This window comes from Leptosomus discolor, chromosome 4 (genome assembly GCF_034619465.1).
Source record: "Leptosomus discolor isolate bLepDis1 chromosome 4, bLepDis1.hap2, whole genome shotgun sequence".
Classification (NCBI taxonomy): domain Eukaryota; kingdom Metazoa; phylum Chordata; class Aves; order Leptosomiformes; family Leptosomidae; genus Leptosomus; species Leptosomus discolor.
Genome location: NC_141394.1, coordinates 26,685,854 through 26,711,087, shown reverse-complemented (window position 1 = coordinate 26,711,087; position 25,234 = coordinate 26,685,854). Strand labels below are relative to the sequence as shown.

The 25,234-nt window shown below is 41.9% G+C and overlaps 1 protein-coding gene across 1 annotated transcript; it reads left to right on the top strand.

The window, feature by feature from the left end:
* Window positions 1-2,486: 2,486 nt before the first annotated feature.
* On the top strand, window positions 2,487-23,699 carry TET2 (tet methylcytosine dioxygenase 2). The gene is made up of 9 exons (XM_009960637.2): window positions 2,487-5,862; window positions 8,056-8,146; window positions 11,756-11,849; window positions 12,994-13,202; window positions 14,022-14,172; window positions 16,355-16,444; window positions 19,018-19,155; window positions 20,620-20,980; window positions 22,263-23,699. The coding sequence occupies exons 1-9, from the start codon at window positions 2,526-2,528 to the stop codon at window positions 23,666-23,668; spliced, it is 5,877 nt and encodes a 1,958-aa protein (XP_009958939.1). The 5' UTR covers window positions 2,487-2,525; the 3' UTR covers window positions 23,669-23,699.
* Window positions 23,700-25,234: the final 1,535 nt, after the last annotated feature.

The window sequence follows — 25,234 nt, the reverse complement described above, 5'->3', positions numbered from 1 at the left end:
AACTGCTACGCTTAGGGAAAGGTAGAGTTACTTTGAGAGGCAGATGGTTCACCCCACAACAATTACAAAGACGAGCACAGAGACTTTGTCAGGTGCAACCAGGTCTGCTTAGTAGTAGCATCAAGTGTATCTTCATGGTGTTCCAGTTAAAACCAGTAATAAAGGTATCGCTGCCGTTTGTCTTTTGCCCATTTTAAATTACAAGTAATTGCTGTGATTTGTAGCTGCTTGAGCAAGATTTCTACTCAGGCGTGACTTGAGGATTGTGACTAACTGAGTGTAGATAGAGAGAGAGAGAGAAGTATAACACAAAGTCACCACAATCCTAGATGCACTTCAAGGAATGCAAATCTGGCACTTTTAATCAATGAATTGATTTTGTATTTTAAAACCCCCAAATGATTCCTGTGTCCTTTGCAATGTCTAACACCAGTGCCTTTCACCCTGGGGGTGATCAGAATTTGGGGGAACTGGTTGACTCATACCATGAGGTCTTCAAGCATACCATGAATAATAATGCATGCCACACAGTGAAGATAACCTCACAGTTTTTGAGGATGGCATGAACCCGAGGCTCTTTTCTGAAGCACAGACATGCCCCTTCAAGGGGCCTGCAAGCTAAGTTTAGAGCAGTCAGGCAGCTCCCACTTCTAAACAAAAAGAGTTTTTTACCTAGCAGTAAGGAGTTGAGAAGAAAGATTGTCTGAGAACTCTTGGAAGGAATTTGGTTGCAATTCACACGGTACACCAGAACACAAGCAGCAAAGCAGTCTTTGAGGGCCAGAGGAAGTTTCTCACGGCTCAGTCACACAGGCTAAAACTTTTTTTTAAAGAAATAAATATTTTAAAAGCAGCCTGACAGCACAGTGTTAATTACTATGTTGCCTTTTATTTCATTTCATACTTGTGAAATACAGCAGCCCACACACTCACGTCTGAGTTGTGGTTCAGCTGCAGTTTCTAGGTATGGAAGGTGTGAAGGCAAAGAATGGTTTCCAAGAGCTGCAAGCAGAGAGGATTCTGCTGGATGTAATGAATCTCAGGAATTAATATTACATTTATAAGCATTCTAGAATCATATTACTCAACTGAATAAGTCAATACTGCAGTGAAAACTGTGTAAGTTAGATGTTCCTTAGCATTAAAAAAAAAAAAAAAAAAAATCAGTGTAGGATAAATACATAAGCAGAGCAACCGTGATGGGAGAAGTTTTTGAGTATATATAGTGGCAATACCAGCCACGTGTAGTGCTTCTCCTGACTTTGCAGTCCAACCAGGGATGACCTGGTAATGGAGAACCCTTCAGATTCCCCTTTATACAAACTAAAAATAAAAGCTTCAGGACAAAGACATGCATGAGTCCAAATTTTCTCCATGCAATCTCACATCTGCAAGACCCTCTGTCAGTCTGTCTTCTGTCGTTTGTGACTGGTTGAGAACCATAAAGCCAACAAAGAATAAATTACAAGCAGAGTCGAACAAGCGCTTTATCTGTGTTAACTGGGATTGTGAATCCTGGGAAGATCCATGTGAACAGGATTAGCTTGTCATTATATGGAATTTGTTCACTGCACATTGTCAGTACTTTTATCCAATGAAAAACTTCATTTTATAAATAAAATATAAAAAGTATATGAGAAAATGGGATTTGCCATCCAAACAAAGAAGAAAAAAATCCTCCATAACTGTGGGGCTCAGTTCAAAACCCAAATACATAGTTTAAGCCCTGCTTGATGTCTATACATAAATTTCAAAGGATAATAATACCTGAAAAAATATCACTTCCATTAAACCTTTCAGAAATCTCTGGATTTGTTTCTGTCAACATTACTAAGTTGTTGATGAACTGTGAGAGTTCCTATGGACAGCAATCAAGCATGGCTTTGTCTCACATGTGTATCGTGCCATTTGCGTGGTCTTTAGGAATGACAGTTTTAAAAGACCTTGTCAGACAGATGAAGACAGAAAAAAGGAGGTTTTCCCCTCTAATTGGCAAGCTTGGGGGCAATAATCCTTCAAGTCACACAAAAGAGGTTTGGCACACTTAATCAAATAATGGGATTAGCACCGAGTCTGGGAACCATGGTTTCAGCGTGGCTTTCTGCCTTACCAAGGAGGAAAAGTGACAACAGAGGAGTCTGTGCAAATCATTCAAAAGCAGGGAATATTTTTTGCACCATTAGGAGAAATTTTTTTGGTAAAATACCTGCTCGTGTGTTAAACAGGGGTAAGGAGCCCCGCTGTATTTTCACTCTCTTTTCATCGTGAAGAACAAACCTTCAAGAAAAAGGGAGGCATGGGGCTGCAAAATGTGATAGGATAGTGAAACACCCCTCAGGTGTGCCTGCAACGTCACGTTGTGTGTGGGAGCTGGTCAGGATGATGTGTGCTTGAACGCTGCAGGCATTGTCGGTAATTGGCCATACATCAGTGGAAACTAAAACTGACTTAGATTCTCTCCCATTTCTTTTCTCTTTCAGATACGTTCAGAGGGTAGCCTTGTGGATGGCCCCGGAGCAGGCCAGATGGAACAGGACAGAACCAACCATGTTGACGGCAATAGATTGAGTCCATTTTTAATACCGCAGTCTTCTCACGTTTGCCAGGCAGAGCCTTCTGCGGTGAAGCTACAGAATGGAAGTCCAGCGACAGAGAGGCCTGAAGTTGAAGTAAATGGAGACCACAAGCAGCTATTCATTAAAAGCAACTATGTAGTGCCCCATCTGAAGGGAAGTCCAAACAACCGTGTTAGCCCCGACCTTTTACAAGAAAAGAAAGTCTATTCCAAATATATGCAAAATGGTGGGATAAAACGCACTTTTAGTGAGCCCTCTCTGTATGGACTTCATGAGAGCAAGAAAGTGAAACAAGACAAAGAGGTAAATGGAGAAAAAGCTGAGCCAGAAGATAATAATGAAAAACCAAGCATCTCCAATTGCTACAGTGAGAAGAAACCCGAGAGTTTTACAGGACAAGAAAATGAAGCTTCAGATTTGTTACAGTCTACAAGATACAGCAGTGGTGGTTCAGAAAACCCTCATGACCTCCTGATTCAGGATGAGCAGGAGCGGGAAAATGTTCATTGCCACAACAGGGACATTGTCTTACTACTTAAGAACAAGGCAGTGCCAATGCCTAATGGTGCTACAGTTTCTGCCTCTTCCATGGAAAGCATGCGTGGTGAACTCCTGGAGAAAACACTGTCTCAATATTATCCAGAACATGTTTCCATAGCAATGCAGAAGAACACATCTCATATCAATGCCATTACCAGTCAGGCTACTAATGAGTTGTCTTATGAGACAACGCATTCATCCCATACCTCAGGGCAGATCACCTCCCCACAGACCTCAAACTCTGAGCTGCCTCAAGTGCCAGCTGTAGTGGTTACTGAGGTCTACAATGCAGAAGACTCCAGTAAACCACCTGTATTGCCAGGTAGCTGTTTGCTTCAGAAACCAGAACTACAGCTACAGCAACAGATTCCAGGCTATGATCCACACCAGTTACCGGTAGGAAACAGTACTGTTCGTGGAAGTGTAGGGCAGGTTCCCAACCAAGACCTCTCTCTAAGTTCCAGCAGTAACCTGCAAGCTCAGAGCGCCTCTCTGGAAAGGTTTTCTGGGCAAGCAGAAAAAAATGGTGCTTTTTTTAAACAGAACTCAACGTTTCACAAAGATTCCTCCACTCCTCCTGCTCCGGAAATGAACAGTGCACTGTCTGTCGTGGTGCGAGAAGGACACCGTTCCTATGACAACAGATGTGATGAAACTCTTCCTGGGGAGATAAAGAATGAAGGGCAACAACAGGGACCAATGTCAGAAAGTCCCAGCCTCAGCCAACAACTTCACCCTCAGCAGAGACTTCTGCAGCAGGCACAAACGTCACAAGATGTCAGTGAAAGCAACCCGCAAGCTGCTGTGGCCGCCTCAATTCAGCAGCACCCAGAAGAAACGACGCCGGCGTCAGAGCCTCCCCTCCAAAACCTGCAAGCGCGCGGAAGCGAGGGTGAGTTGCAGCAACACTATCAGCATTTCCCAGGGCAGAGAGAACCTGAGATTCCTCCTGACAAAGAAAAGGACCAAGTGAAAGAGCCTGTGCAACAGGCTCAACATTATTCAAAACCAGCCTGGATAGAACTGGTTTCCACCCAGTTCCGCCAGGGAGAGCCTCTCCAAAAGCCCAGCGAAGCATTATTGCGATCAATTCTTCAGTTCCAGGCACACACAGCTGATACAGCCTATACAAAACAGTATGCTGGAAGTCCTGATGCATTAAAGGGGCGTTCAGGACAGCCCCAGAGCCAGAAGATAGTGCAACAGGAACAAATTCCTCTGCTGTACAAAAGCGAGACCTCCCAGCTGCACCCGCATCCCACAGCTGACCAGCAACTGCCGTTCCAGAAACACTCACCACAGCCGCAGCTCACCAAGATGGGTTCCCTGCTCAAGTCCCAAGTGCAGCAACATGCTCCGCAGCAGCTCCACTTCCAGCAACGACCAGAACAAGCCGAACAGCCTTTAGGGGCCGCGTTGAAACAGCAGCACTTGAATCCCCAGCCAGGGGAAAACGAGCAATTCTTGCATTCACACATTTTGCAACAGATGCTTCAAAAACAAGTACAGCAGGTGCAAGTGCCATGCAGTCCACAGCTAACCCCAAACCAGCAACAGGCTCTGCAAATGAAACATAAAGACCTCCCCCAAACCATTTCCCACTCCCAAAGCAATGCTGAGCAGGTGCTAGACAGGACATCCTTCAATCAGCTCAAAGCCGATGAATGTTTTCAGTCTGGGAATAAGTACATGAAATCAACTGCATTCCCACTGCGTAACCCCCGGCTAGGCCTAGAGCAGGTACAGAGCATGAACAACAAAGCTTCCCTTTACGCTCAGAAAGCAAACGCTGGTCTGCAGCATCCCTGCCCAAACAACGTGCACTTGATTTCTGAGAAGAAAGAGAATGCTGCAAATATCGAATGCTTTGGAGCCAACAAAATGCAGGACTTGCAACACATGCAGTATTTTTCAAATAACTTGACCACAAAGCAAGATGTGAATCATTGTTTTCAAGAACAAGAGCAACAGACACAACAAGCTTCAGTTATACAGCTACCACCACTCCAGCAAACACAATGCTATGGTGGTAGTCTGAACCAAGATCTCCCGAGCCAACAAGCTACACAGATTCCTCAGCGGTACTTACCACACAGCCAGCAAACTGCCCCACACTCCCAAGACCAGAGAGGCTGTAATTTGCAGTCCCAAACCCCTAAGGATTTTCAAAAACATGCTGCCCTAAGGTGGCATCTCTTGCAAAAACAGGAGCAACAAGCATACCAGCAACCCAAAACCGAGATTGGTCCCAGTGCAGCACGCAAGCCTATAAAAATTGAGGCTGGCACAAAGTCTAATGTCTGCATGCGTCCATCAGCTGGACAGCTGGAAAACAAAATGTGGAAAAAAACAATTAAACAAGAGAATCAGCACTTTAGCTGCGAGAACATGCAACAAAAGAGCATCATTGAGACAATGGAACAGCAGCTAAAACAGATACAAGTCAAATCACTGTTTGATCACAAGACTTTTACTATCAAATCACCTAAACACGTGAAGGTTGAAACAGCAGGCCCTATTACCATCCTGTCAAGAAATACCAGTGCTGCAGATTTTGACACTCAGACCCCCATCTTAGATCAGCAAGCAAATTCGTCTGCTGAGAAAACCCCGACCAAAAGAACAGCTGGAACTGTTCTCAATAATTTTTTAGACTCACCTTCCAAGTTATTGGATACTCCTGTAAAAAATTTATTGGACACACCTGCCAAAACCCAGTATGATTTCCCATCTTGCAGTTGTGTTGGTAAGTGCCAAGATGTACTGAAAACCGTGCTAGTTCACAGGAAGGAAGTGAGCCTTCCAAGTTGGGGTCGTGGGGTTAGTTGGATGTTTTTGTTGGAGGATTTTTTGCATGGATTTTTTCAGAGCAGTAATTAGTAAAGACTTATAAAACTGCAATTTTATACACTTATTCCTACTACACTTATCCAACACCACACACAGGCCCTTTCTCAATATTTCATAAAGCAATTACCTATTTCCTTTTTCAGTCAGAATGCTTATGGCCGGTAATGTATCCCCTCACATTCTCTTTGGGCAGCAGACATGTAATGACAACATGTTGATAAAACTTTATAATCTAATTTATTCATCAAGGTTAGATATAGCATTTATAAAATATGTCCTGGGTCCAAAACTTGAGATTCTTATGCCATTTTTTGCTCTAACAGTGAAATTGCTCAAATTTCCCTCAGTAAAGCCTAAGCAAAGAAGGGATGACAAATTATTCCTTGCTTGTTGCAAGGGTTTATCCTCCCTTTCACACACTTGCCTCCTGCAAGGCTGAAGAGGTCAGCAGTTTCCTAGAGAAGCTACGCAAGCAGCACCAAAAAAACAATGAGGAGGACCCTCAGTGTTTCTTCATGGCAAACTCAGTCTCCAAAAGCTAGAAGAATAGAACTGAGGGAAGCAGAGTAGAGTGACAGGCATGGCCCCGTAGCCCGAGCTTCCATACAGCACTGACACGGCACATAGCCAGGTCTAACAGGCACTTTCAGACTCTACTGGATAAAATATTCAGGCTGAGATAAAAGATTCAGCACCAAAAATGAAAAAAAAATAAATAAATAAAATCCTTGTTCTAGCTTCACTTACTGGGATTTCATACCAACTATAAAAGAGGAGAGTTGAACCAAAAGGGACCTTTTTCCTGTTTCAAACGCTTGGGGCTACGTCTTGGAGCACAGGAACAAAAAGAGGAGGTAGTTGCACTTCCAAAGCCCCCAGGAAGAAAACTGGAAGCCAGGTCCTTGCCATTCCTTGTTGTTTTGTAAGAAACAACCTACAAAATGTAGGGGTTTTACAAACACTGAAGTTGTTTGGGTTTTTTTTCTTGAGGTGGTTTCTCCCACGTAGTTGGCACAGTTTTTCTGGCAATCGTTTCATTATTCTCACTGGTTTTTTAGCCAGTACTACAACCGCTAACTAAGCAAAAGAGTGTATTCTCCACTCGCATTTTAATTCTTCAGTCTTAGCAGACCCTCTAGGAAATAGAGGCACATGAAGCTTAGTTCTGTCCTCTTTGAAGAACCCAGTGCCACAGCGTAATTCATAGAGTTTACTGCTCTTCCCTAGCAATGCTTCTCCTTAGGAAGCCTAAATTAAACCCCGTTGACACATTCAGGTTTACAGCATGCCTTCATCGTGCTTCTGGAGGCTGTACGTCAAGAGCAGCATCACCTCATCCAGCCTTTGGAGTCAGAATGGCAGAAAGCATAAAGTCAGCTCTCAGACAAGTCAGTACAGCTCCAAGCAGAGCCTGGCCATTTCTTTCTCACTGCTGGAGCCTGCCTCCTGGTATCCAACCAAACATATATATTGTGAATGCTGACATGGTCCTACCTACACACAGAAAACTGAGGCCACATTCTTAGCATACAAGCATTTTGACTAAGCCTTGTGCAGGATTTCTTTCAGCAAACTTGCTTTTTTCATTTCACAGAGTCTTTCTGTGGGTGGCAGAAATTCTCTATGTAACCTTACGGGCCACCTTCTCAAGCTGTAGGTTGCTGCACTGTAACACGTCTGCTGAAAAACAAGCACTGTACAGCTCACTAACGTCAATATTTACCGTTGTTATCCCATTTATCCTCCTCTCTAGATACTGGGAGAGGAGGAAGTGGGAGAAGGAGCAACAATTGTTTGGTGATAACAGGAAAACGCCTTGTGAATTTCTGTGTAGAGCCCGAGACGTGAAACAACTGTTTGTGCTAGCAAAAGGCACACAGTCCATATCACGGCTATTTGCAGGATTAGCCACGTGCTTTGCATGTTTTGTACAAGTTGCGTGGGCATACTTTAGACATAAGGGTTTGAAAACTCTGACCCCAGACCCATACAGCAGTATTCTAACAAGCTAGATGTAAGCTTTGCAATGTGACTTTTTACATTAAAGAATTAAACTTCAAAGTAATAACCTTTATTTTGTTTTAAACAGAGCAAATTATTGAAAAAGATGAAGGTCCTTTCTATACCCATCTAGGAGCCGGTCCTAATGTGGCAGCTATTAGAGAAATCATGGAAGAAAGGTAATTAGTGCAAAGGCACAGGGCAGATTAACGTTTATCCTTTTTGTGGATGTCAGAATTTTTCCAGCTTTTGCACATAAAGAAATAAACAATTGCAAATCAAGTAATTACTTGTAGGCTCAGCCACTCCAGTGTTGCCAACATTACGCACTGTGCTATTCACCAGAGAGTCACAATATTTGACAGGGCTAATAGTCTGCTGGCTGGCACAGACTGCGCACTTTGAGACAGATGCCAGCAAACCCAAGCAGGAACAAGTATTCGCCAGCCTGCCAAGCAAGATGGTTGGCAATGGCTGCAAAAGCAGGCATGGACCTGGTGTTCCCTCTAGCTAGGAGAATGCCAAGGTGGAAGGAAGACGAAGAGCAGAATACCAAACTCCAAAATTATCTCCCCCCTGCCAAATTGCTAAGTATGTAGTAAAGCCCTAAAGGGCTAAACCTAGCTCAGCCACATCCAGAGGAGTGCCACAAAGTTGTTGGATAGGATTTCAGCCCAAGAATCAATAAGTAGTTTTGTGAAAAGACATCCCCCTTCCTCAGAGTCTTATCTTGACTGTGGACAATCCCCGTATTGTGTTGCATCCCGTGATATATTTATTACATCAAAGCCGACCAAACCAGGAATTTTGAACAGCACAGAATCATACATGATCTGTGCTATTTAAAAATACGCCGCGTAAGTGCAAAACCCACCAGCCTTTCAAATGAATTTAAATTTAAAACTGTCACAAGAGTGACTTCTGCACTGAATTCTACATTACTTGTAGCTTTTGGCGTGCATAGACATTAACAGCTGGATTTTGAGAGCTATCTGGGAATTCAGTTCCCCTCTGAACAAACAAGCAAACAAAAAGCTCCCCAATAAGTCAGAGACAGATGGGAATTTGATTTGTTAATACCTTAAAAATCTGGACTCCAGAGCAGCAAAGGAGCTCCAGCTAGCTGCAGAACTACAAGCAAACGGGCATTATTGCAGTGCTGTGCCTGAACTAAGGAGCACGGTTTCTTAGTTCAGCTCGTGCTCATCGCTGCATGACCATGGGCCACTTCGGGTGTATTAAACCCTTCAGATTACCTCCAAGTCCTAAGGTCCTTTCTCTTTCTTAGTGCCTCCTTCCCTGTGATTCCTGTGCAGGGCTTGCCCCAATATGTGTTTTCAGCTTTGTGAGCAGCTTGAATGCATGTAAGCTACATAAATCAGCTACTTCCTGCAAAGGGGGAGTGAACACTGACCCTCCTGAGATGCTTCTTACAATTTGTTATCTCCAGAGCTCTCATTGACTGGTTAATTCTTTAGTATTTACAAATAATAAATAAAAGAGGAAAGTCATTCATGTCATGATGTCAATTATTAGAGATGAAACTTTTTTCATTTCTTTACTTTGGAATGTAATTTTTCATCCTTAATATTGACCTCACCTTTTTTCTTTTTTTTTTTTCTTTTTGTTTTTTTTTTTTTTTTGCATTTAATTTCATTTCATGTTGGCAGAAGGAAATCCTGAGAGATTATAGATAACATGCATCTACTCAGCCAGGTTCAGCAGAGTATAGCAGCAGCCACTTGAACAATGGCTAGTTTTCAACTGTTCATATGGTATGAACTGTGCGATTCCCTGACTGAAGAGCTCCAGAACTCCTCCTCGTTAGTTAATTTTGTATCCCTAAGTAAAAAAAAAAAAAAAAAAAGCATTTAACTATAAAGATACTTTCAAGAACATGTGTGCAGTTGGTGACACTAATCACAACTGAAGCACTTATAAACTAGCTTCCCATGAATATGGATTGGCTTTTAAGGTATCAGCACTGCCAAACAAACAAGATTTGGATTTAGACTTCCATTTAATATTTTAGCTATACCAGAACAAATTTCTTGCAGAAGCCATGGTGGATAAATACATTTTACCTCTTCCTTCTCCCAATCCCTACTTCATGCTCAGTGAGTTTTGCTCCAGTTTTAAAGCCAATCGGCTTTGGCCTGAAAGCAAGCGTGACAAACATCAGGCACAAATTCCTTTGTGACAGTTGAAAAGATTTGAGACAAAGTCCATTTCATTTCCAGTGTGTAATGTACAACATGTTTCTATAGCAGCATCCGCACAGTTGTCCTGCAATCCAGATTAGCAAATTGATAGAAAAAGTTCAGATTTTAAAATGGGTTTTTTAGTGTGGTTAATTAAAGAAACAAATGTGTACTAACATCCAAGCCTAAGTAGGAAAAAGTGACCTAACAGTTGCCTGCAGAACATGTGTAGTACAACTTGATTTTATTTGTATAATTTCCTGTGACACTGAAATTTCACAATGAGATCACATCTAAAAATAAGCATTTTTCATTTCCTTTACAGGACAGAAGTTTAAATACAAATATTTGCTCTTAAATATGTCAGCAAGATTTTAGTGCAAAAACAAGAGGGATGAAAGGTCAGAAGTTCTCAAGGCATCATTAAATGGCTGCATAACAGGAAAGAACTATCTTGATTGCTCTATAGGTAACAGGCAAAGAACAAGGAGACTGTCATTTAGTCCCCATTTGGTTATTTGAAAAAAAACAAAACAAAACCAAAACAAAAGCCAATGTGCACATTAGAATTCAAGAAATGATGATGGAAATGCAATTTGCCCAGTCTTCAAGATGCAGCCGAGTCAAGATGGTAGCTGGATCTGTAATGTTGCAGATACTGAGGCCTCACCTGAGACCTGGTGCGCTCCAGGGCTCGGCAGGTGGGCACCCCCCAGCTGCAGCCGCCCGGGGAGAGACCTGGCCAGAGAACTTGCCTGGAAATGGCTTCACAGGTCTGATGCTTTTTATTGATTCATGATTTGCTTCCCTTAGTATTTGCTGCAGTTTTCCACCTGGTCCATCAGAGGACGTGGAAAGTGGATCCCATTTGCTCTGGGTAACAGCACCACTTGCATGTGGGGCTACATTCTGCCTTGGCGGCATTATCAGCTTGATATAGTCTTCAGCGAGAGCCAAGCTTGGCAACCTTGGTCACAAAAAGACACACAAACGGCATCATTTGAGGGCACCTTGTGATCCTAACAAGGTATAGAAGTCAGGCAGAAGTAAATAAATAAACAATTTATGAGCAGATGATAAAGGAAATAGATATGATGCAAATTAATCATGACATAACTGATTCACACTGTATCTAATCCAGAAACAAGTACAGAAAATTGATAAGAGTACTGCATGCCAGCTGTTCCATGACAACTTAATTATATACATTTCAGAGTAATAACTTTCAGTTTAACCCAGAAATTAAAGAAAAATGTAAAATTCCTTCCCAAAATAGAGACACTTTAAGTCGACTTTTCAAAATGTGATCTATAACAAATTCTCTACAGAAACAGTTAAAAGTTTTGGAAATATTGACGTGATATGGGTAATTTTTACTGATCTGTGATGTACTAAAGACATTTGCCTCTCTTAACATATCAATCCGCCACTATAATAAAATCAGCAAGATAAACCGCATTGCACATCCCTCCCTGTAATTCATCACGTTTATTTTTTAAGATAAGACTGGCAAATGTGCTCCACCTTTTCAGTGTTCACACAGAACCAAATGAATCTGCTTATTGTACATATTTTTGTTTGTTTAAGATTTGGACAGAAGGGTAAAGCTATAAGGATTGAGAGGGTTGTCTACACTGGGAAAGAAGGCAAAAGTTCTCAAGGATGTCCAATTGCTAAATGGGTAAGTGATGTACACAAACTTTAAACCTAATCTAGCTCAGTGTGATGGTTCATGTAAGCAGATGGCAGTGACATGTCCTTCTGTTAGTTATACTATCAAACGTAAAACAGCTCAATGGCAGCAGTACCACAGGACCCCTGCTCGCACCCCTGTCTCTCACACTCCTTGTTGATGGAGAAGAGCAAGAATAAAATTTGGCTTAAAAGTATGAAAACCTGAGAAGGAAGGCAGTTTTGCATAGATCTAAGATTCACAACACCAGACATTCTTATTGCTGTTTAATTCTAGCTTACAAATAAGTCCAGTAAGTGTACTGCTGTGATGTTTTTAAAATACCCTCCCAGTTCAAGAGAGGTGTTAGGAAACCCTCTCAGCAAACACTGTTGTACTTTGGCACAAAGTACCGAGTCGCTTAGGTAGGCTGGGGAAAGACAGGATGAGGAAAAACGGATACATGATTATAGACTTCATGCATGCCAGACTGCACCTTTTTTTTTTTTCAGAAATACCCACAGTAGCCCAAGCACGGAGGAGCAAGGACACTGTTTTAGTTGAACAACATCTACTTTCCTCTCATCACTGTAATGTTTGTATGTAGTAAGGGCAGGTCACAAAACTTAGAGGCTGGTTACAAGTTTAGCTGCTGAAGTTTGGGAGGGAAATGGAGAGAGCTCCCATGTCCACTTACTTAGGCGCTTCCTTAGCTGCCTGCCTTGCCCTGCGTGGCTCCTGCCCTAAGCACCGTCCAGCTCTCTGCAGGGAGGCATCTCGCCGCTCGCTTCCTTTTGCCCACTAATCCAACTGGGCCATTTGTACCACAGAGCAGATTCAGGAGGAGATTCCTGCTGAATCACAGCACGGGGGATACCTTTACAAAGCTGGTTTCCTCCACCATGGCTTTCCATGCCCTCAGTCAAGCTTAGCCGTTTAGAATTAGCTTCATTAAACAAAATGGGTAGCTGTGGCCCAAATCACTAAATGAGAAAAATGGACCAAGTTACCAGAAACAAAGAGGAAGACAGAAGTAGAAGTAACCTCCCCACACGCACACTAATGCTGAGGTTTCCTATTCTCTTGCTCTTTGCATTAAGAAACATTATTGTTTGTGTTGGGGCTCTGGGGGTGTGTGTTGCTGTGCATGCAGGTAGTCCGCAGAAGCAGTCAAGAGGAAAAGCTACTCTGCTTGGTGCGTGAGCGAGCGGGCCACACGTGTGAGACGGCCGTGATCGTGATTCTCATTCTGGTCTGGGAGGGAATCCCAACAAGCCTGGCTGACAAGCTCTACTCCGAACTCACCGACACCCTACGGAAGTACGGCACGCTCACGAACCGGCGGTGCGCCCTGAACGAAGAGTAAGTGGAACAAAGCGTACGCTTGCCAAACTTCCCACCCCACCTTTGGCCTCAGACCTGGCACCTCCGCTCGTGCAATTACCCTGAAATACACATAACCTTTCCAACTATTTCAGGCAGTTGGAACACCCGCAAACCTTGTGAGAAAAGCAAAGCAAACGTTCTTATAAATCAGGGAAAAACATCTTCCCAGAATTGTGAAGCAGCATCTCAGTATATTTAAAGGAACTGATCTCAGCAGGGCCCAGGGCAGCAGATACCTCAACCTTGAAATAAAAACTAGATGCACTAAATCATACCGTAAGCCTACAGAAGCTAGCCTGAATCTATAGAAATTGCACTGAATTGTTTTCCCACATCTTTCTGATAGCAAAGAACATTTAGATCGAAATTAACATAGCTATCACCGCGTGTTACTTTGGCTTCACAGGTAGAGTCATGTTTCAGGAATTATTGCTTAGCCCCTGTCAGAGGGCTTCCCACATTCTTGCAGTGCCATCAGCATGTGCCCCTTTCAGGTACCATGAATATCACTACCTAACAAGGCACCACGCACACATGCTCTCTTTGGAGCAAAGCCAGGTTTCTCACAGAAGTGTAGAAACCCCACAGTCCTTGCTTCGCAACCATGAAATTATTCACTCCGATAAATTCTTTCTGTTATAATACGTATGCCTCCCTCTTTCATTGCTTCATTATTTACTGATGGAAGCTGATCCAAGTGACTCCCCAGAGCGCTGGCAGAATGCCGATGCCCACTGTGGGAGTGCCCCAGGGTGACCCACGTGCTGCTAACAGCCATATTCTCTTATTTTTTAGGCGGACTTGCGCATGTCAAGGGCTGGACCCTGAAACTTGTGGTGCTTCATTTTCCTTTGGTTGCTCCTGGAGCATGTACTACAATGGTTGTAAGTTTGCCAGAAGCAAGATTCCAAGAAAGTTTAAGCTGATGGGGGATGACCCAAAAGAGGTTGGTGTCCATTTCTAAAGTGAGCCTCATTTGCAAGGAGATGTTTTCTGTCACTCTGCAGATAGAGATACAGCACAAGAGACGAGGGGCCAGAGCCCTGCCTGAACGGCATACATGTAGGGCAATTAAATAACTGCCAGTGAAAACTGATTGATTCCAGTCACTGAGACAGCTGAACTGACTGTCCAAATTCTGACAGCTGGTAAAAGCCCTGAGACTTGAAACCATATTTGCAGGCTTTCACAATTAGAGGAGAGGGCACGGCCTGAATAATTGTGGCTGTATTAGGTCTGCCATTGGGTATTCCCCAGTGGCAAACTGGAAGGTTTACCAACTGAAGGCACATAACATTGCAACTGGGAACCAGAGCAGACTGTGTGGAGACAGACATGATGAAACTCTGAGATGACAATAAAAAAGAGGAGGATAGGAAGATTCATTCTACATATAGTCCTGCCCCACTGAACGTTTCCAGACTGGGTTCTGGGTTACAGCAAACTGGCAACCGTTGTCAGAGTAATAAAAAACACATTGACCGTACCCTGGGCACAAGATGCTTTTGAAGGTATGACTGCAGCGAGTCCTGGACACCTCCAGTTAGTCATGTGTCTGGGAGGCTCCAATTGCCCAGTTTGTTTTTGGCAAGCACGTGCAAATTTAGTCCCTTACTTGTGTACTGACGCACAGGTCCACAGCTTTCTCTGTATGCCGGTGTCTTACACAAATCCAAGCATTTCTTTCACATGATCCGAGAGCCAGCACTATGGCCTGTGCTGAGAATATTGTCATCATTAACATACACTTTTTCCTCCTCACTGCTCTTCTACAGCCTCAAGAGTTACAGAATAACTCTCCTTCAACCATGCTGTGGCACAAAGCCTTCTTTATCATAGCCTGCAATCCGAAACCCCCTAAATTTTCTAAGCTGGATACCTGGCCAAAGCCCACCAGCACGCTCTTCCAACTTGCATTCTTGGATTTACTTCCCATGGAAGCCATAGCTGGGTAGGGAAGATGGTTTTACCTTCCAGTCTTGCTGCCACATGAAGTCCGGGGCAGCCAAAGCATGCGTCCAGACCAGGGGCTGGGCCCCATGGCATAGACACAATTTATAGACACCACAAATAGGATCCTCACCAATAAAAACAAGTAGCAGCACTGACAAATGGTAACCTACAGGCCATACAGAAGCTCCAAGTTCTGGCAGCAGCCACAAGGTCACAGCAGGATATTTTTGACAATTTCATAATGTCATTTTGGAATCCCAAACTAGGATACAGTCCTATAGTAGGAGGTACAAACTTTTAATGCACCCAACACATGTCTGTCTCAAACCCATAGTTTTTTCACAGCTCTTCACGCATTCCTAAAATACACAAACTCCTAAAAACAAGCATACCACTCTGGTATGCCACTGTTCGTTATGCACTTGAAATTAAAAATAAGGGCCTCATATAAGCGAGATTTTGAATTTGGGATTCTCATCCTGAGAGAACACAAAACAACTTCAGAGTTTGTTATTAGAGTACTTCATTTTTATAGAGTCCCTCATTTTGAGACTGTGTACTTCTACTTGTAGAAAAAAAAGAAGCATGGTCATTCCTGCCTCTGTATCACTAACTGCTAGACACATCCACAATTCTTCATTGTTTAAAAATCGGGAACTTTTTGAAGCCTGAAGTATTTAAATAATTTTAAATTGCTGCATGAAAAAATATTTCAGTGTGTTGAAGTGCTGTCATTGCTATGTGCAAAACCCTTAAATCAGCCAGATTTACTTGATGGACCACTCTGATATTATTTCTCTCAAGCTTTCTGAAGAGTATTATTCTGAAGTATTATTTTCCCAAAACTCCATTAGGGAAAATAATGGGGATCATCATGCTTGGATCTAAAACATCTCCATGTTGAAGAATGTGATTCTTCTTAATATAAACCACACTAAGATTATAGTACGTGATGTCCTCTCACAAGGACCACACTACACTACTTCATTACTTTACAGGCTGTGAAGCAATAACATTAAAAGGAGATTCACAACAGGTTGCTGCCTAAATAAGAATGGTAACGGTCTAGGCCTTCACACAACTATCAGTGCAAACACAGTTGTGTAAAAGCCCTGACTTCTTAGATCCCATACATACGGTACGGAAACGTCACTGAACTCTATTTCTCCTAACAGGAAGAAAAACTAGAATCCAATTTGCAGAACCTGTCAACCCTAATGGCACCTACCTACAAGAAGCTTGCGCCTGATGCATATAACAACCAGGTATGCTGGGGAAGAAACAAATTGGAGCAGTCATGGAAATAACCTGATTTTTACCACACTTGCCAATGCTTCAACTTTGCACCAAACCATCATGTATATTTTGTGCCAGCGTTCCTTTAACATCTGGGTAAAGATGAACGGAAATGAACAATTCTACTTAAAATGCTTTCAAAAGTAAAACTAGCAGAATTTGGTCCACTAAATAGAACTAATCTTTTCACCTACATCAACACAATAAAATTACTTCACACTTGAGCAGAACTCTTCAGCTCTACAACACAAATTTCAGGATTTAGCATGAGTCACCAGCCAAACTAGCAAAACAGCCATGAAGATGATGTGAGATCAGCAACAGCGCCAGAAGGCAGCCTATCGTATTGCGCTCAAGTCCTGAAGCCGCAGTTTCAGTTCTGCTCTCGAGTGGCAGATGAATTTAGTTTTCACCAAAATAGCCATTATAAACATGCTTTTAAAGCAAAGTACCATATTCGAACACACTCAGCCCTGCACATACGCGTAAGTGCCTGCACCACCCTTCTTGCGTGAGGGGATCGTGCATGACCTTTTCTGCGAAGCAGTGTTCACAGATGCTAGCACATTCGAAGCTTTTATGAGGTTCCCAGTCTGGCTGTCTCTCATCTGCATTGCTTTACCCAACGTCTTTCAGATATTTGCATCAAAATCTGACAAAATACCCCTTGCAAATGCATAACCATAACCGTTGGCCTTCATTTTCATTGCTCAGGTTCACTACCATTACAAACATTCACAGAACTTACAGCCTCAAAACTACCAGCATTGCTGCAAACTATGGCATCTTCCTTCTTTCCTGTTAACAGCACTATGCTGTGGCAACCGGCCCAAGACAGATTTTCAACTGTAACAGAAACAGTAAACTAAGACAAAACTGTCCATTTTTATTTGCTGTAAAACTCACTCCCCTTTTCTGCATATTTAGTAGCAAGCAGATTCAGTACAGACTTACCCAATTTCATTTACCTGATCAGATAATGTTTGGAGACTCATTAGGGAGGAAACTGTGGCCGTGTGCCCACTAGCTGTGGTTATCTGTCCAAATATCTGAGAGACATTCTGCAAGAGAAGAAAGGAAGAGGAAGAAGAAAAAATGAGGGGGTGATGAACAATAAAATGGTTCTTTGCTTGGGCTGCTTTGCTTTTCCCACAAAAGTTCACAAAAGAACTTTTCTCCATGTAAGCTGTGGTCCTGCCTGACACATGTTGAAAATACATGCTTTTACAAGTTTCAGTTTTTTACCTTGTGTAACAAGGCATGTGTATGACTTGGCCTGCTCAGGAATTTCATGCATACCTTTCTGGGGAAACTCTGATCAACAAGCTACTGTCAGTGGCTTTAAAGAGAGATGATAGAGGCCTAATTTGTATGGTACTCTAAAAAGTTCTAAAACCAAAAAACCCAAAAACCAATCCACCTTTGAATCCTGAAAAGAAATTCTGAATTCCCAGATTTATTCTAATCCAAGTCTGGATTGCTACTGTATTAAAATCTAGAATTGGAAAGGGTCTGTTTGTCCTACAGAGCATCTCAGAGAAGAGTTGCACCAGCATACTTTAATCAGACAATTATAGTCTGGCTAGCGTTTCAGACCACTGTAATTTAATTAAAAGAAATTTACATGTTTCAAGTTTTGTTCTGCTTTTGTTTTCGGATTCCCGGGAAGTAAATATTCCGAATTTTAAAAATAAAGGTCTGTGAGCAAACTAGACATCTTTTCAGAGATCTTGGATCAAGACTTGGCAAAACTTCTAATTTCACCTTAACTTCAAATGGGATCCATTAAGCGTAAATTTTTTTTGCATTCATTTGAAAAGTTCAGGTATTTCAGCAAAGCATTTTACAAATACGGTTTCATTTTTAATTTTCTAAATAAAATATGAAACCGTCATTTGCCCAAGGCTTGATCTTCCATTGCAAAATATTTTCTTTTTGTGTAAGGTTTATTGTTGCATTATCAACTCTTCATAAAGCTCCTTAATAACAAATGCATGGGTAGAAAGAATTCTCTCTCTTTTTGGTCAGTGGTTCGAGTTGTACTTAAGCAAATGAAATATACCTTTAGTCTGCCAAAATATTACAAATCAAAAAGCAAATTATTATTTTTCATTAAGTCATTCTGAAGTCAATTTTCTAAACCCATTTTCCCCTAATAGCTTGATATATTTCCAGTCTACACAAACATATCACTCTTACAGTGCCAGATGCTGAAACAGTGCGCTCCATTTGTCATGTAAAAACACCAACCACTGGCAGAGAATCAAAAGCAATACACAAGGAAAAGTAACATTATTGGCCAATTTCACAATCGCGCTAGAGACAAAAGGTAACAGGGCACAAAGCAGCAAGGAATAAAGTATGGATACGACAGCTCCATCAAATTGCTTGATTTTATTTGCCTTCAAGATCGGTACGTGGCCACCTCCACAATGTTAGGAGACTTGCATGTTGTCACGGTGGAGCATTCCGCATACTGGAGCTAATTCTGCGTACCGGAGCATCCGGCGCGGTTGCAGTGATACCTGTCGTCTCTTTCCAGATCGAGTATGAACACAGAGCACCCGAGTGTCGCCTGGGTTTAAAAGAAGGTCGCCCATTCTCAGGGGTCACTGCCTGCCTGGATTTTTGCGCTCATGCTCACAGAGACTTGCACAATATGCAGAACGGGAGTACACTGGTAAGTCTGTGATGCCTATAGCCTCCTTACTCCAGCACTAATTTCATATATTTGATTCGTTATCTCCCATCTGTTTAAATTTACACTTGCGTAACGCAGATTGCTAAAAAAAGGAACATTAAGCAGTAATTGAGCTAACTTATTGCCCCCTACACAATTTTCATTCAAATGAATGAGACTTGCGGTGTATTCAAGAAAGGTTTAATGTAGAACTGGTAAAAGAGAAACTCTGGAGACGATGGAAAGAAGGTCCCAGCAGGGCTGAAATGCCTTTTTCAGTGTTCCTGGCACAAAGTGGTTTATATTTGTCCTCTTGAAACACTTTTTTTCCCTAACATTACATCTTCTAACAAAATAAAAATGGAAACAGATAACTTCTTTCCAGGAGAGTTTTGGAAGTTGTGGATGTGCTTCCTGCTTGGGACGAGCAGAAAGCCTGCAGGCCTTGCCATCCTTTGTATTGTACATGCACCCTTTACTCTCTTCAGTTCTTATCTCTAGCATGTACAGCAGAAGGTCTGTAGAAGATACTAGAACAGTGAGCTGGTTTTCATTGTGTATTGGATTACTTCTGTTCCCTCCCTACTCTGTGACAGTACAGTTGGGATAAATGTGAGAAACAATAGTCTTCTGTTCTGAATATTCCTCATGGTTGTAATTTGAGGCAACTACCTAGATTCACAGAGCAGCTTGTATTACAACCAAAGAGAATATCTACTTTTTAAATACTAACTGTTTTTCCTGTTTCCAGGGTCTGACTTAATTGACAAGTCAACCACCACCAATACAATATCTATTTCTAGCTGAGCTTTATTCCTTAAACTGGCTGATGCAACATTTTTGCTACAGAATGTGTCTGTATCAGCATCTTCTTCCACCAAGATCTTCCCAATACCTGTTTTAGCTGGAGCGAACGCAATGAGCGTGCTGCGTGACACAACAGTAACTTCCTTAAATCTTATTATTAACATTACAGTGACTTGCTCCTTTGCAAAGGCCTGGAGGTTGCTGTTGTGAGCGGGTGTGAAATACAATGGCAGTAGGTTATACTGCACACTGTTTCTAATAGGCAGCTAGCTAATGTATTATAGTGAAAAAATCTGCTGGTGAGTACAAAGTCCCAGGTTCCACTGTTTTAGCTCTCTGGCAACGGTACAATGGATCACACAGTTTATTTCACGTTAGGGTAATCCCTAACTATGCTGTTCTTTTCAGCACAAGTACAAGAAATGGATACCTAAACCTTCTGTTTCTATTAACTCTATCCAACAGGGCAATGGAAGAAATGAAATTGCAGGCTTGTTGTGATAGGCATAAATTGCACAGAAACTTACAGTTTGCAAATAGCTTGCCAGATGCCAGCACTGACAGTGGCTGGGCAAGGTAAAATGCACAGGCTAGTACTGCAGAGCTCATCTTCTCAGGCTGCTCTCAGAGAGTTACTGTAACACACCTTTCTGGCAGGTTTGCACGCTAACTAGAGAAGACAATCGTGAAATTGGCCAAACACCAGAAGATGAGCAGCTCCACGTGCTCCCATTATACAAAGTCTCTGATGTGGATGAGTTCGGAAGCACCGAAGGCCAGGAGGAGAAGAAGAGGAACGGCAGCATCCAGGTCCTTACCTCCTTTCGCCGAAAAGTGAGGATGTTAGCAGAGCCCGTTAAGACGTGTCGGCAAAGGAAGCTGGAAGCAAAGAAAGCAGCTGCAGAAAAGCTTTCCTCCTTGGAGAATGGGTCTAGCAAAGCTGAAAGAGAGAAGTCTGCTGCAGCACGCAACAAGCAAGGCAACCCTGAGGCGGCAGGTCATGCCAAGCAGCTGGCAGGTAAAGGCACAGGTCTGATCGGGACCTTTATCAACAGTGGTAAGCTTCCTAGAAATCAGGGCCGTATAACAAGTCTAAAGAGAACTATTATTCTCAGCCCCAGATCATTATAAATTAAAAAAGAAAGAGAATTCTTGAAAGTAAATAGCAGTATTGTATAGTTACAGATATTAGAGTGCCAAATTGTGGTCAACTCTGGAGAAGAAAAAAAAATGGTATGAGAAGTCCTTTATTGTTGGGTAGTTAACACCTGTAGAGATCCAGTGCTTTTGCGAACTCTGCTTGCCATCCAGTGTATTGTAAAGTACCTTTAAAGGACTAGTAGTGCTAGAAGCCATGAAGAGAAGTGTGTGATGCTGCTGCCAAAGAAAGAATGACCTACACATCACTCACTGGCTGCCACTGTTACAGAGAACCTCCTAATTTGAGGGAATTCAAGCCTAACCTCTTTACTGCTATTTATACTCTCTGCTTCAAGACCAAAAGCAGAGCAGGTTTTTCCGTAGTGGAGTAAGAGTGTAAAAATCCATTTAACTATCCCTGTCAGTTTTCATCAGTAGATTTGAGAGTCCCGAGCAAAGGAGCTCGTCATGACTATTTTATTGTTACTGCAACTTTCTCAGAGAGGAAGAAAAGCAACGTGTCCAAGGCCATCCAGAAGGTCACTGAAACACCTATGAACAGAAGTCAGCTGTCCCCTGACCTAGGCTAGAGTTGTAACCATTAAACGATGCCACTTCGCTTTAATGAATGGTGGTTTTGCTCTTATGTCTTCATTTAATCTCACTTGTTACTGAACTGTTCTCTCTATCAGTGAATGTCACCACTGTTTTTTTTATTAAAGCCGGGACATTTTTTTGAGAGAGTTCTATTAATATAGATGAGAAGAATTATTTATTCTTGGGGAAAACAAGGTCACCTTGTGCACGGCTGTTCGGGAGCACTTTGATGCTCCATTTCATGGGCTACTTAAATGATGATTCAACTCGATTTTGTGCATGTGACTGAACAGATTGCACTGTCCTCTTTTTCCCCATTGCCACTAGCATCTGATCTTGCTGGATACATGCCAAAAAGGATGAGTAGCCGTAGTATTTATTCAGCTTCTTGAAGGATGGTATTTGAGATAGAAGAAAGGAAACCTCTGTTAATGTATCATATGATATACTTAGAAATTTCATAGATATGCATTATGAAAATATAAAGGATGTAGTTTGTTGGGGTTTAACAAAAAAAAAGCTTGTTTGTTGTTGTGTGTTTTTCTTTCTTTTCCCATCTACAGATCTTTTACGTCTTTCAGGACCAGCCACACAACAGCAGCAGCAACATCCACAGCGCACTCTCCCTAGCAACCCTCAGTCAAATCCTGTTAACTCTTACTCGGGTTCAGGTTCTGCAAATCTCTATGTCAGGTTGCCTAATCCAGCCAATGCTTATCCAAGCTCTTCATACACTTCAGATCCCTATGGAGGGTCCAGTCCCATGAACCTCTATACAACCTCATCACAGTCTGCGGGGTCTTATTTGAATTCTTCCAGTCCCATGAACCCTTATTCAGGATCATTAAGTCAAAATAACCAATACCCACCCTACCAATGCAATGGAAACATAGCGATGGACAACTGCCCCTCTTACTTGGGCTCCTACCCTTCCCAGCATCAGCACGTGGACTTGTATAGTTGCCAGAGCCAAGACCGTGTGTCAAAACTAAGTCTGCCACCCATCCAAACGTTATACCAGCACAGGTTTGGGAATAACCAGAGTTTTGGTCCCAAGTACTTGAATTATGGAAGCCAAAATGTGCAGGTAGACTCCTTCACTAATTGCACCATTAGACCAAATGTACACCACGTAGGGTCTTTTTCCTCTTACTCCACCCATGAGGCTGGTGGCCATTTTATGGAGGTTGCCTCAAGGTTAAAATCTAATCTGAGTAATCCGAGCATGGATTATGCCTCCATGAGTAAAACCAGTGAACATCATCACGTGCAACCCCCTCCACATTTAGCACACGACTACCATTCTGCTCCAAGTATGTTTAGCAGTCCTCCTAATTCACTGCATCTCCAAAATAAGGATAGTGAAATGATTTCACATGCAGTTAATGGTTTGTCTAACATGCTTCCAGGTCAAAACCATGATAGGACTACTCCCCAGGGTGGTTTAGATAAAACTGATGTGCTGAATCCAGAAAAAGCAGAGGATCCTGATGAAGTCTGGTCAGATAGTGAGCAGAGCTTTCTGGATCCAGAAATTGGAGGAGTGGCAGTTGCTCCATCTCACGGGTCAATTCTCATAGAGTGCGCGAAACGTGAGCTCCACGCAACGACTCCCTTAAAAAATCCCAACAGGAACCATCCCACCAGAATATCCCTTGTTTTTTACCAGCACAAGAGTATGAATGAGCCAAAACACGGTCTGGCTCTGTGGGAGGCAAAGATGGCTGAGAAGGCAAGAGAGAAAGAGGAGGAATGTGAAAAGTACGGTCCAGATTACGTGCCTCAGAAATCTTATGGCAAAAAAGCAAAGCGGGAGCCTGCTGAGCCACACGAACCCTCTGAGCCAACGTACATGCGCTTCATCAAGTCTCTTGCACAAAGGACACTGTCGGTCACCACGGACTCCACAGTAACTACATCTCCATATGCCTTTACACGGGTTACAGGGCCTTACAACCGATATATCTAACTTCACACCTTTGTTGGTTACCTCATTTGAAAAAAACCCACCTTGTCAGTAGGGTAGTTGTTCTCTAGGTTTTGGGGAAGGCAAGGGTGGAGAAGAAAACAGTGTTTTTACGAAACTCATCAGTGGAAAAAAGCCTCAGCACACCAGCAAAAAGAGGTAATCTCACGCGCACTTGTTTTCCGCTGATTTTTAAGTGGTCACAGATGGCACGTAGGAAACAAGACCAAAGCATCCTATGCAAAAACAAAAAAGTGTTTCACAATTTACATTTGAAAACACTGGCTCCAATACTGAAAGAGATAATCTGCAAATGGATTTATTTTTTTTTTTCCTTACAGTTTTGCACATCTGTGGCCACTTTTAGTGTCATCGAGTTTGCATAGTCATGGAACAGGAGCAAAAAAAACCCTAAAGAAATAATACTGTAGTATTACAACTGCAGGAATCTTAAAACAACATCTGGTGCTGAATCTATGATGTACTGAAATACTGGAATTATGGCTTTTTAACATGCAGTTTTTACTGTAATCTTATTAGTCTCTTGATTTTATTTAACAAAGTAGATAAGTATAAAACATAATGAATAGACAGCAAAACACTGAATTTGTTTGGATATTCTAAAACCATGGTGCTATCTAAGAGAATGGTGTCTTTATTTTAACAGTCAAACAGTTAATGCCTTTATAACAAAATGTCGATGATGTAGTCAAATGTTCTTCAACAACAGGGAGGACCTTTTCATTCATGTATGTATTGAATTTACCTGGTGTTAAAATAAGCTTACTTTTTAACCTATGAGAATTACAAAGACCTCTGGATTTTACTCATCCAGTCAAGTCCTAGAAGAGGACAATAAAATATAGAGAGAGATATTTTTTTTTAAATAGTGTTTCAAAAGCACTTTGTCTACCTAAGCTTGGCAACTTGAACAATGCTAAGGTACTAAGACATTAAAAAATAAAAAAAAAAGAGTTTACTTTGATTTTAAAATGCAAAGATAATTTTTTTAAACTAAAAAAGCTTTTAAATACTTTTGTTTTAGCCGTGCATCTGCTAGTGGGCTACATATCCATTTTTAATACAGTTATGGTAAAAATGGGGCTTACTGGATATAAGGGAATACTTTAGTACACAAAACACATGTTTTTCTGGTGCTCATCTCACACAGCTATACTGTAAACTGTTTTCTACAATTATTATGACAAGTTCATTGCTCAAATATGTACAGTTTTAAGGAAAGAATTTTATATTAACCACAGGTAATAATTAGCAGCATGCGACAGACTACAACTAGTTAGCTTGGGCTTCTGCTGTTTTTAAAGATCTGTACGCTCTTCGAATACCGAATGGCAGATTGCTTTTGTGTTGGTCATTACGTACATTGTGGTGTAAGTCATTTCTCGGTGCAAGTGTCCTCTTTTCCAGGAAGATTGAGCAGACCGATGCCTACAGAAGATGAATGAAACAGGGTTAGTTCTGTGTGATTCCGTTGATTAAATAGAGAAAAAAAAAAAAATAGGCAGCTGGCTTGCTGTGGTGGTTTTAAATCATTAATTTCTATTAAAA

Excerpts from the sequence above, each read along its gene's own strand:
- TET2 (XM_009960637.2), top strand. The coding sequence starts at position 2,526 with ATGGAACAGGACAGAACCAACCATGTTGACGGCAATAGATTGAGTCCA. Across the intron at positions 13,203-14,021 it reads CGGTGCGCCCTGAACGAAGA|GCGGACTTGCGCATGTCAAG; the intron begins GTAAGTGGAACA and ends CTTATTTTTTAG. Across the intron at positions 16,445-19,017 it reads CTGATGCATATAACAACCAG|ATCGAGTATGAACACAGAGC; the intron begins GTATGCTGGGGA and ends GTCTCTTTCCAG.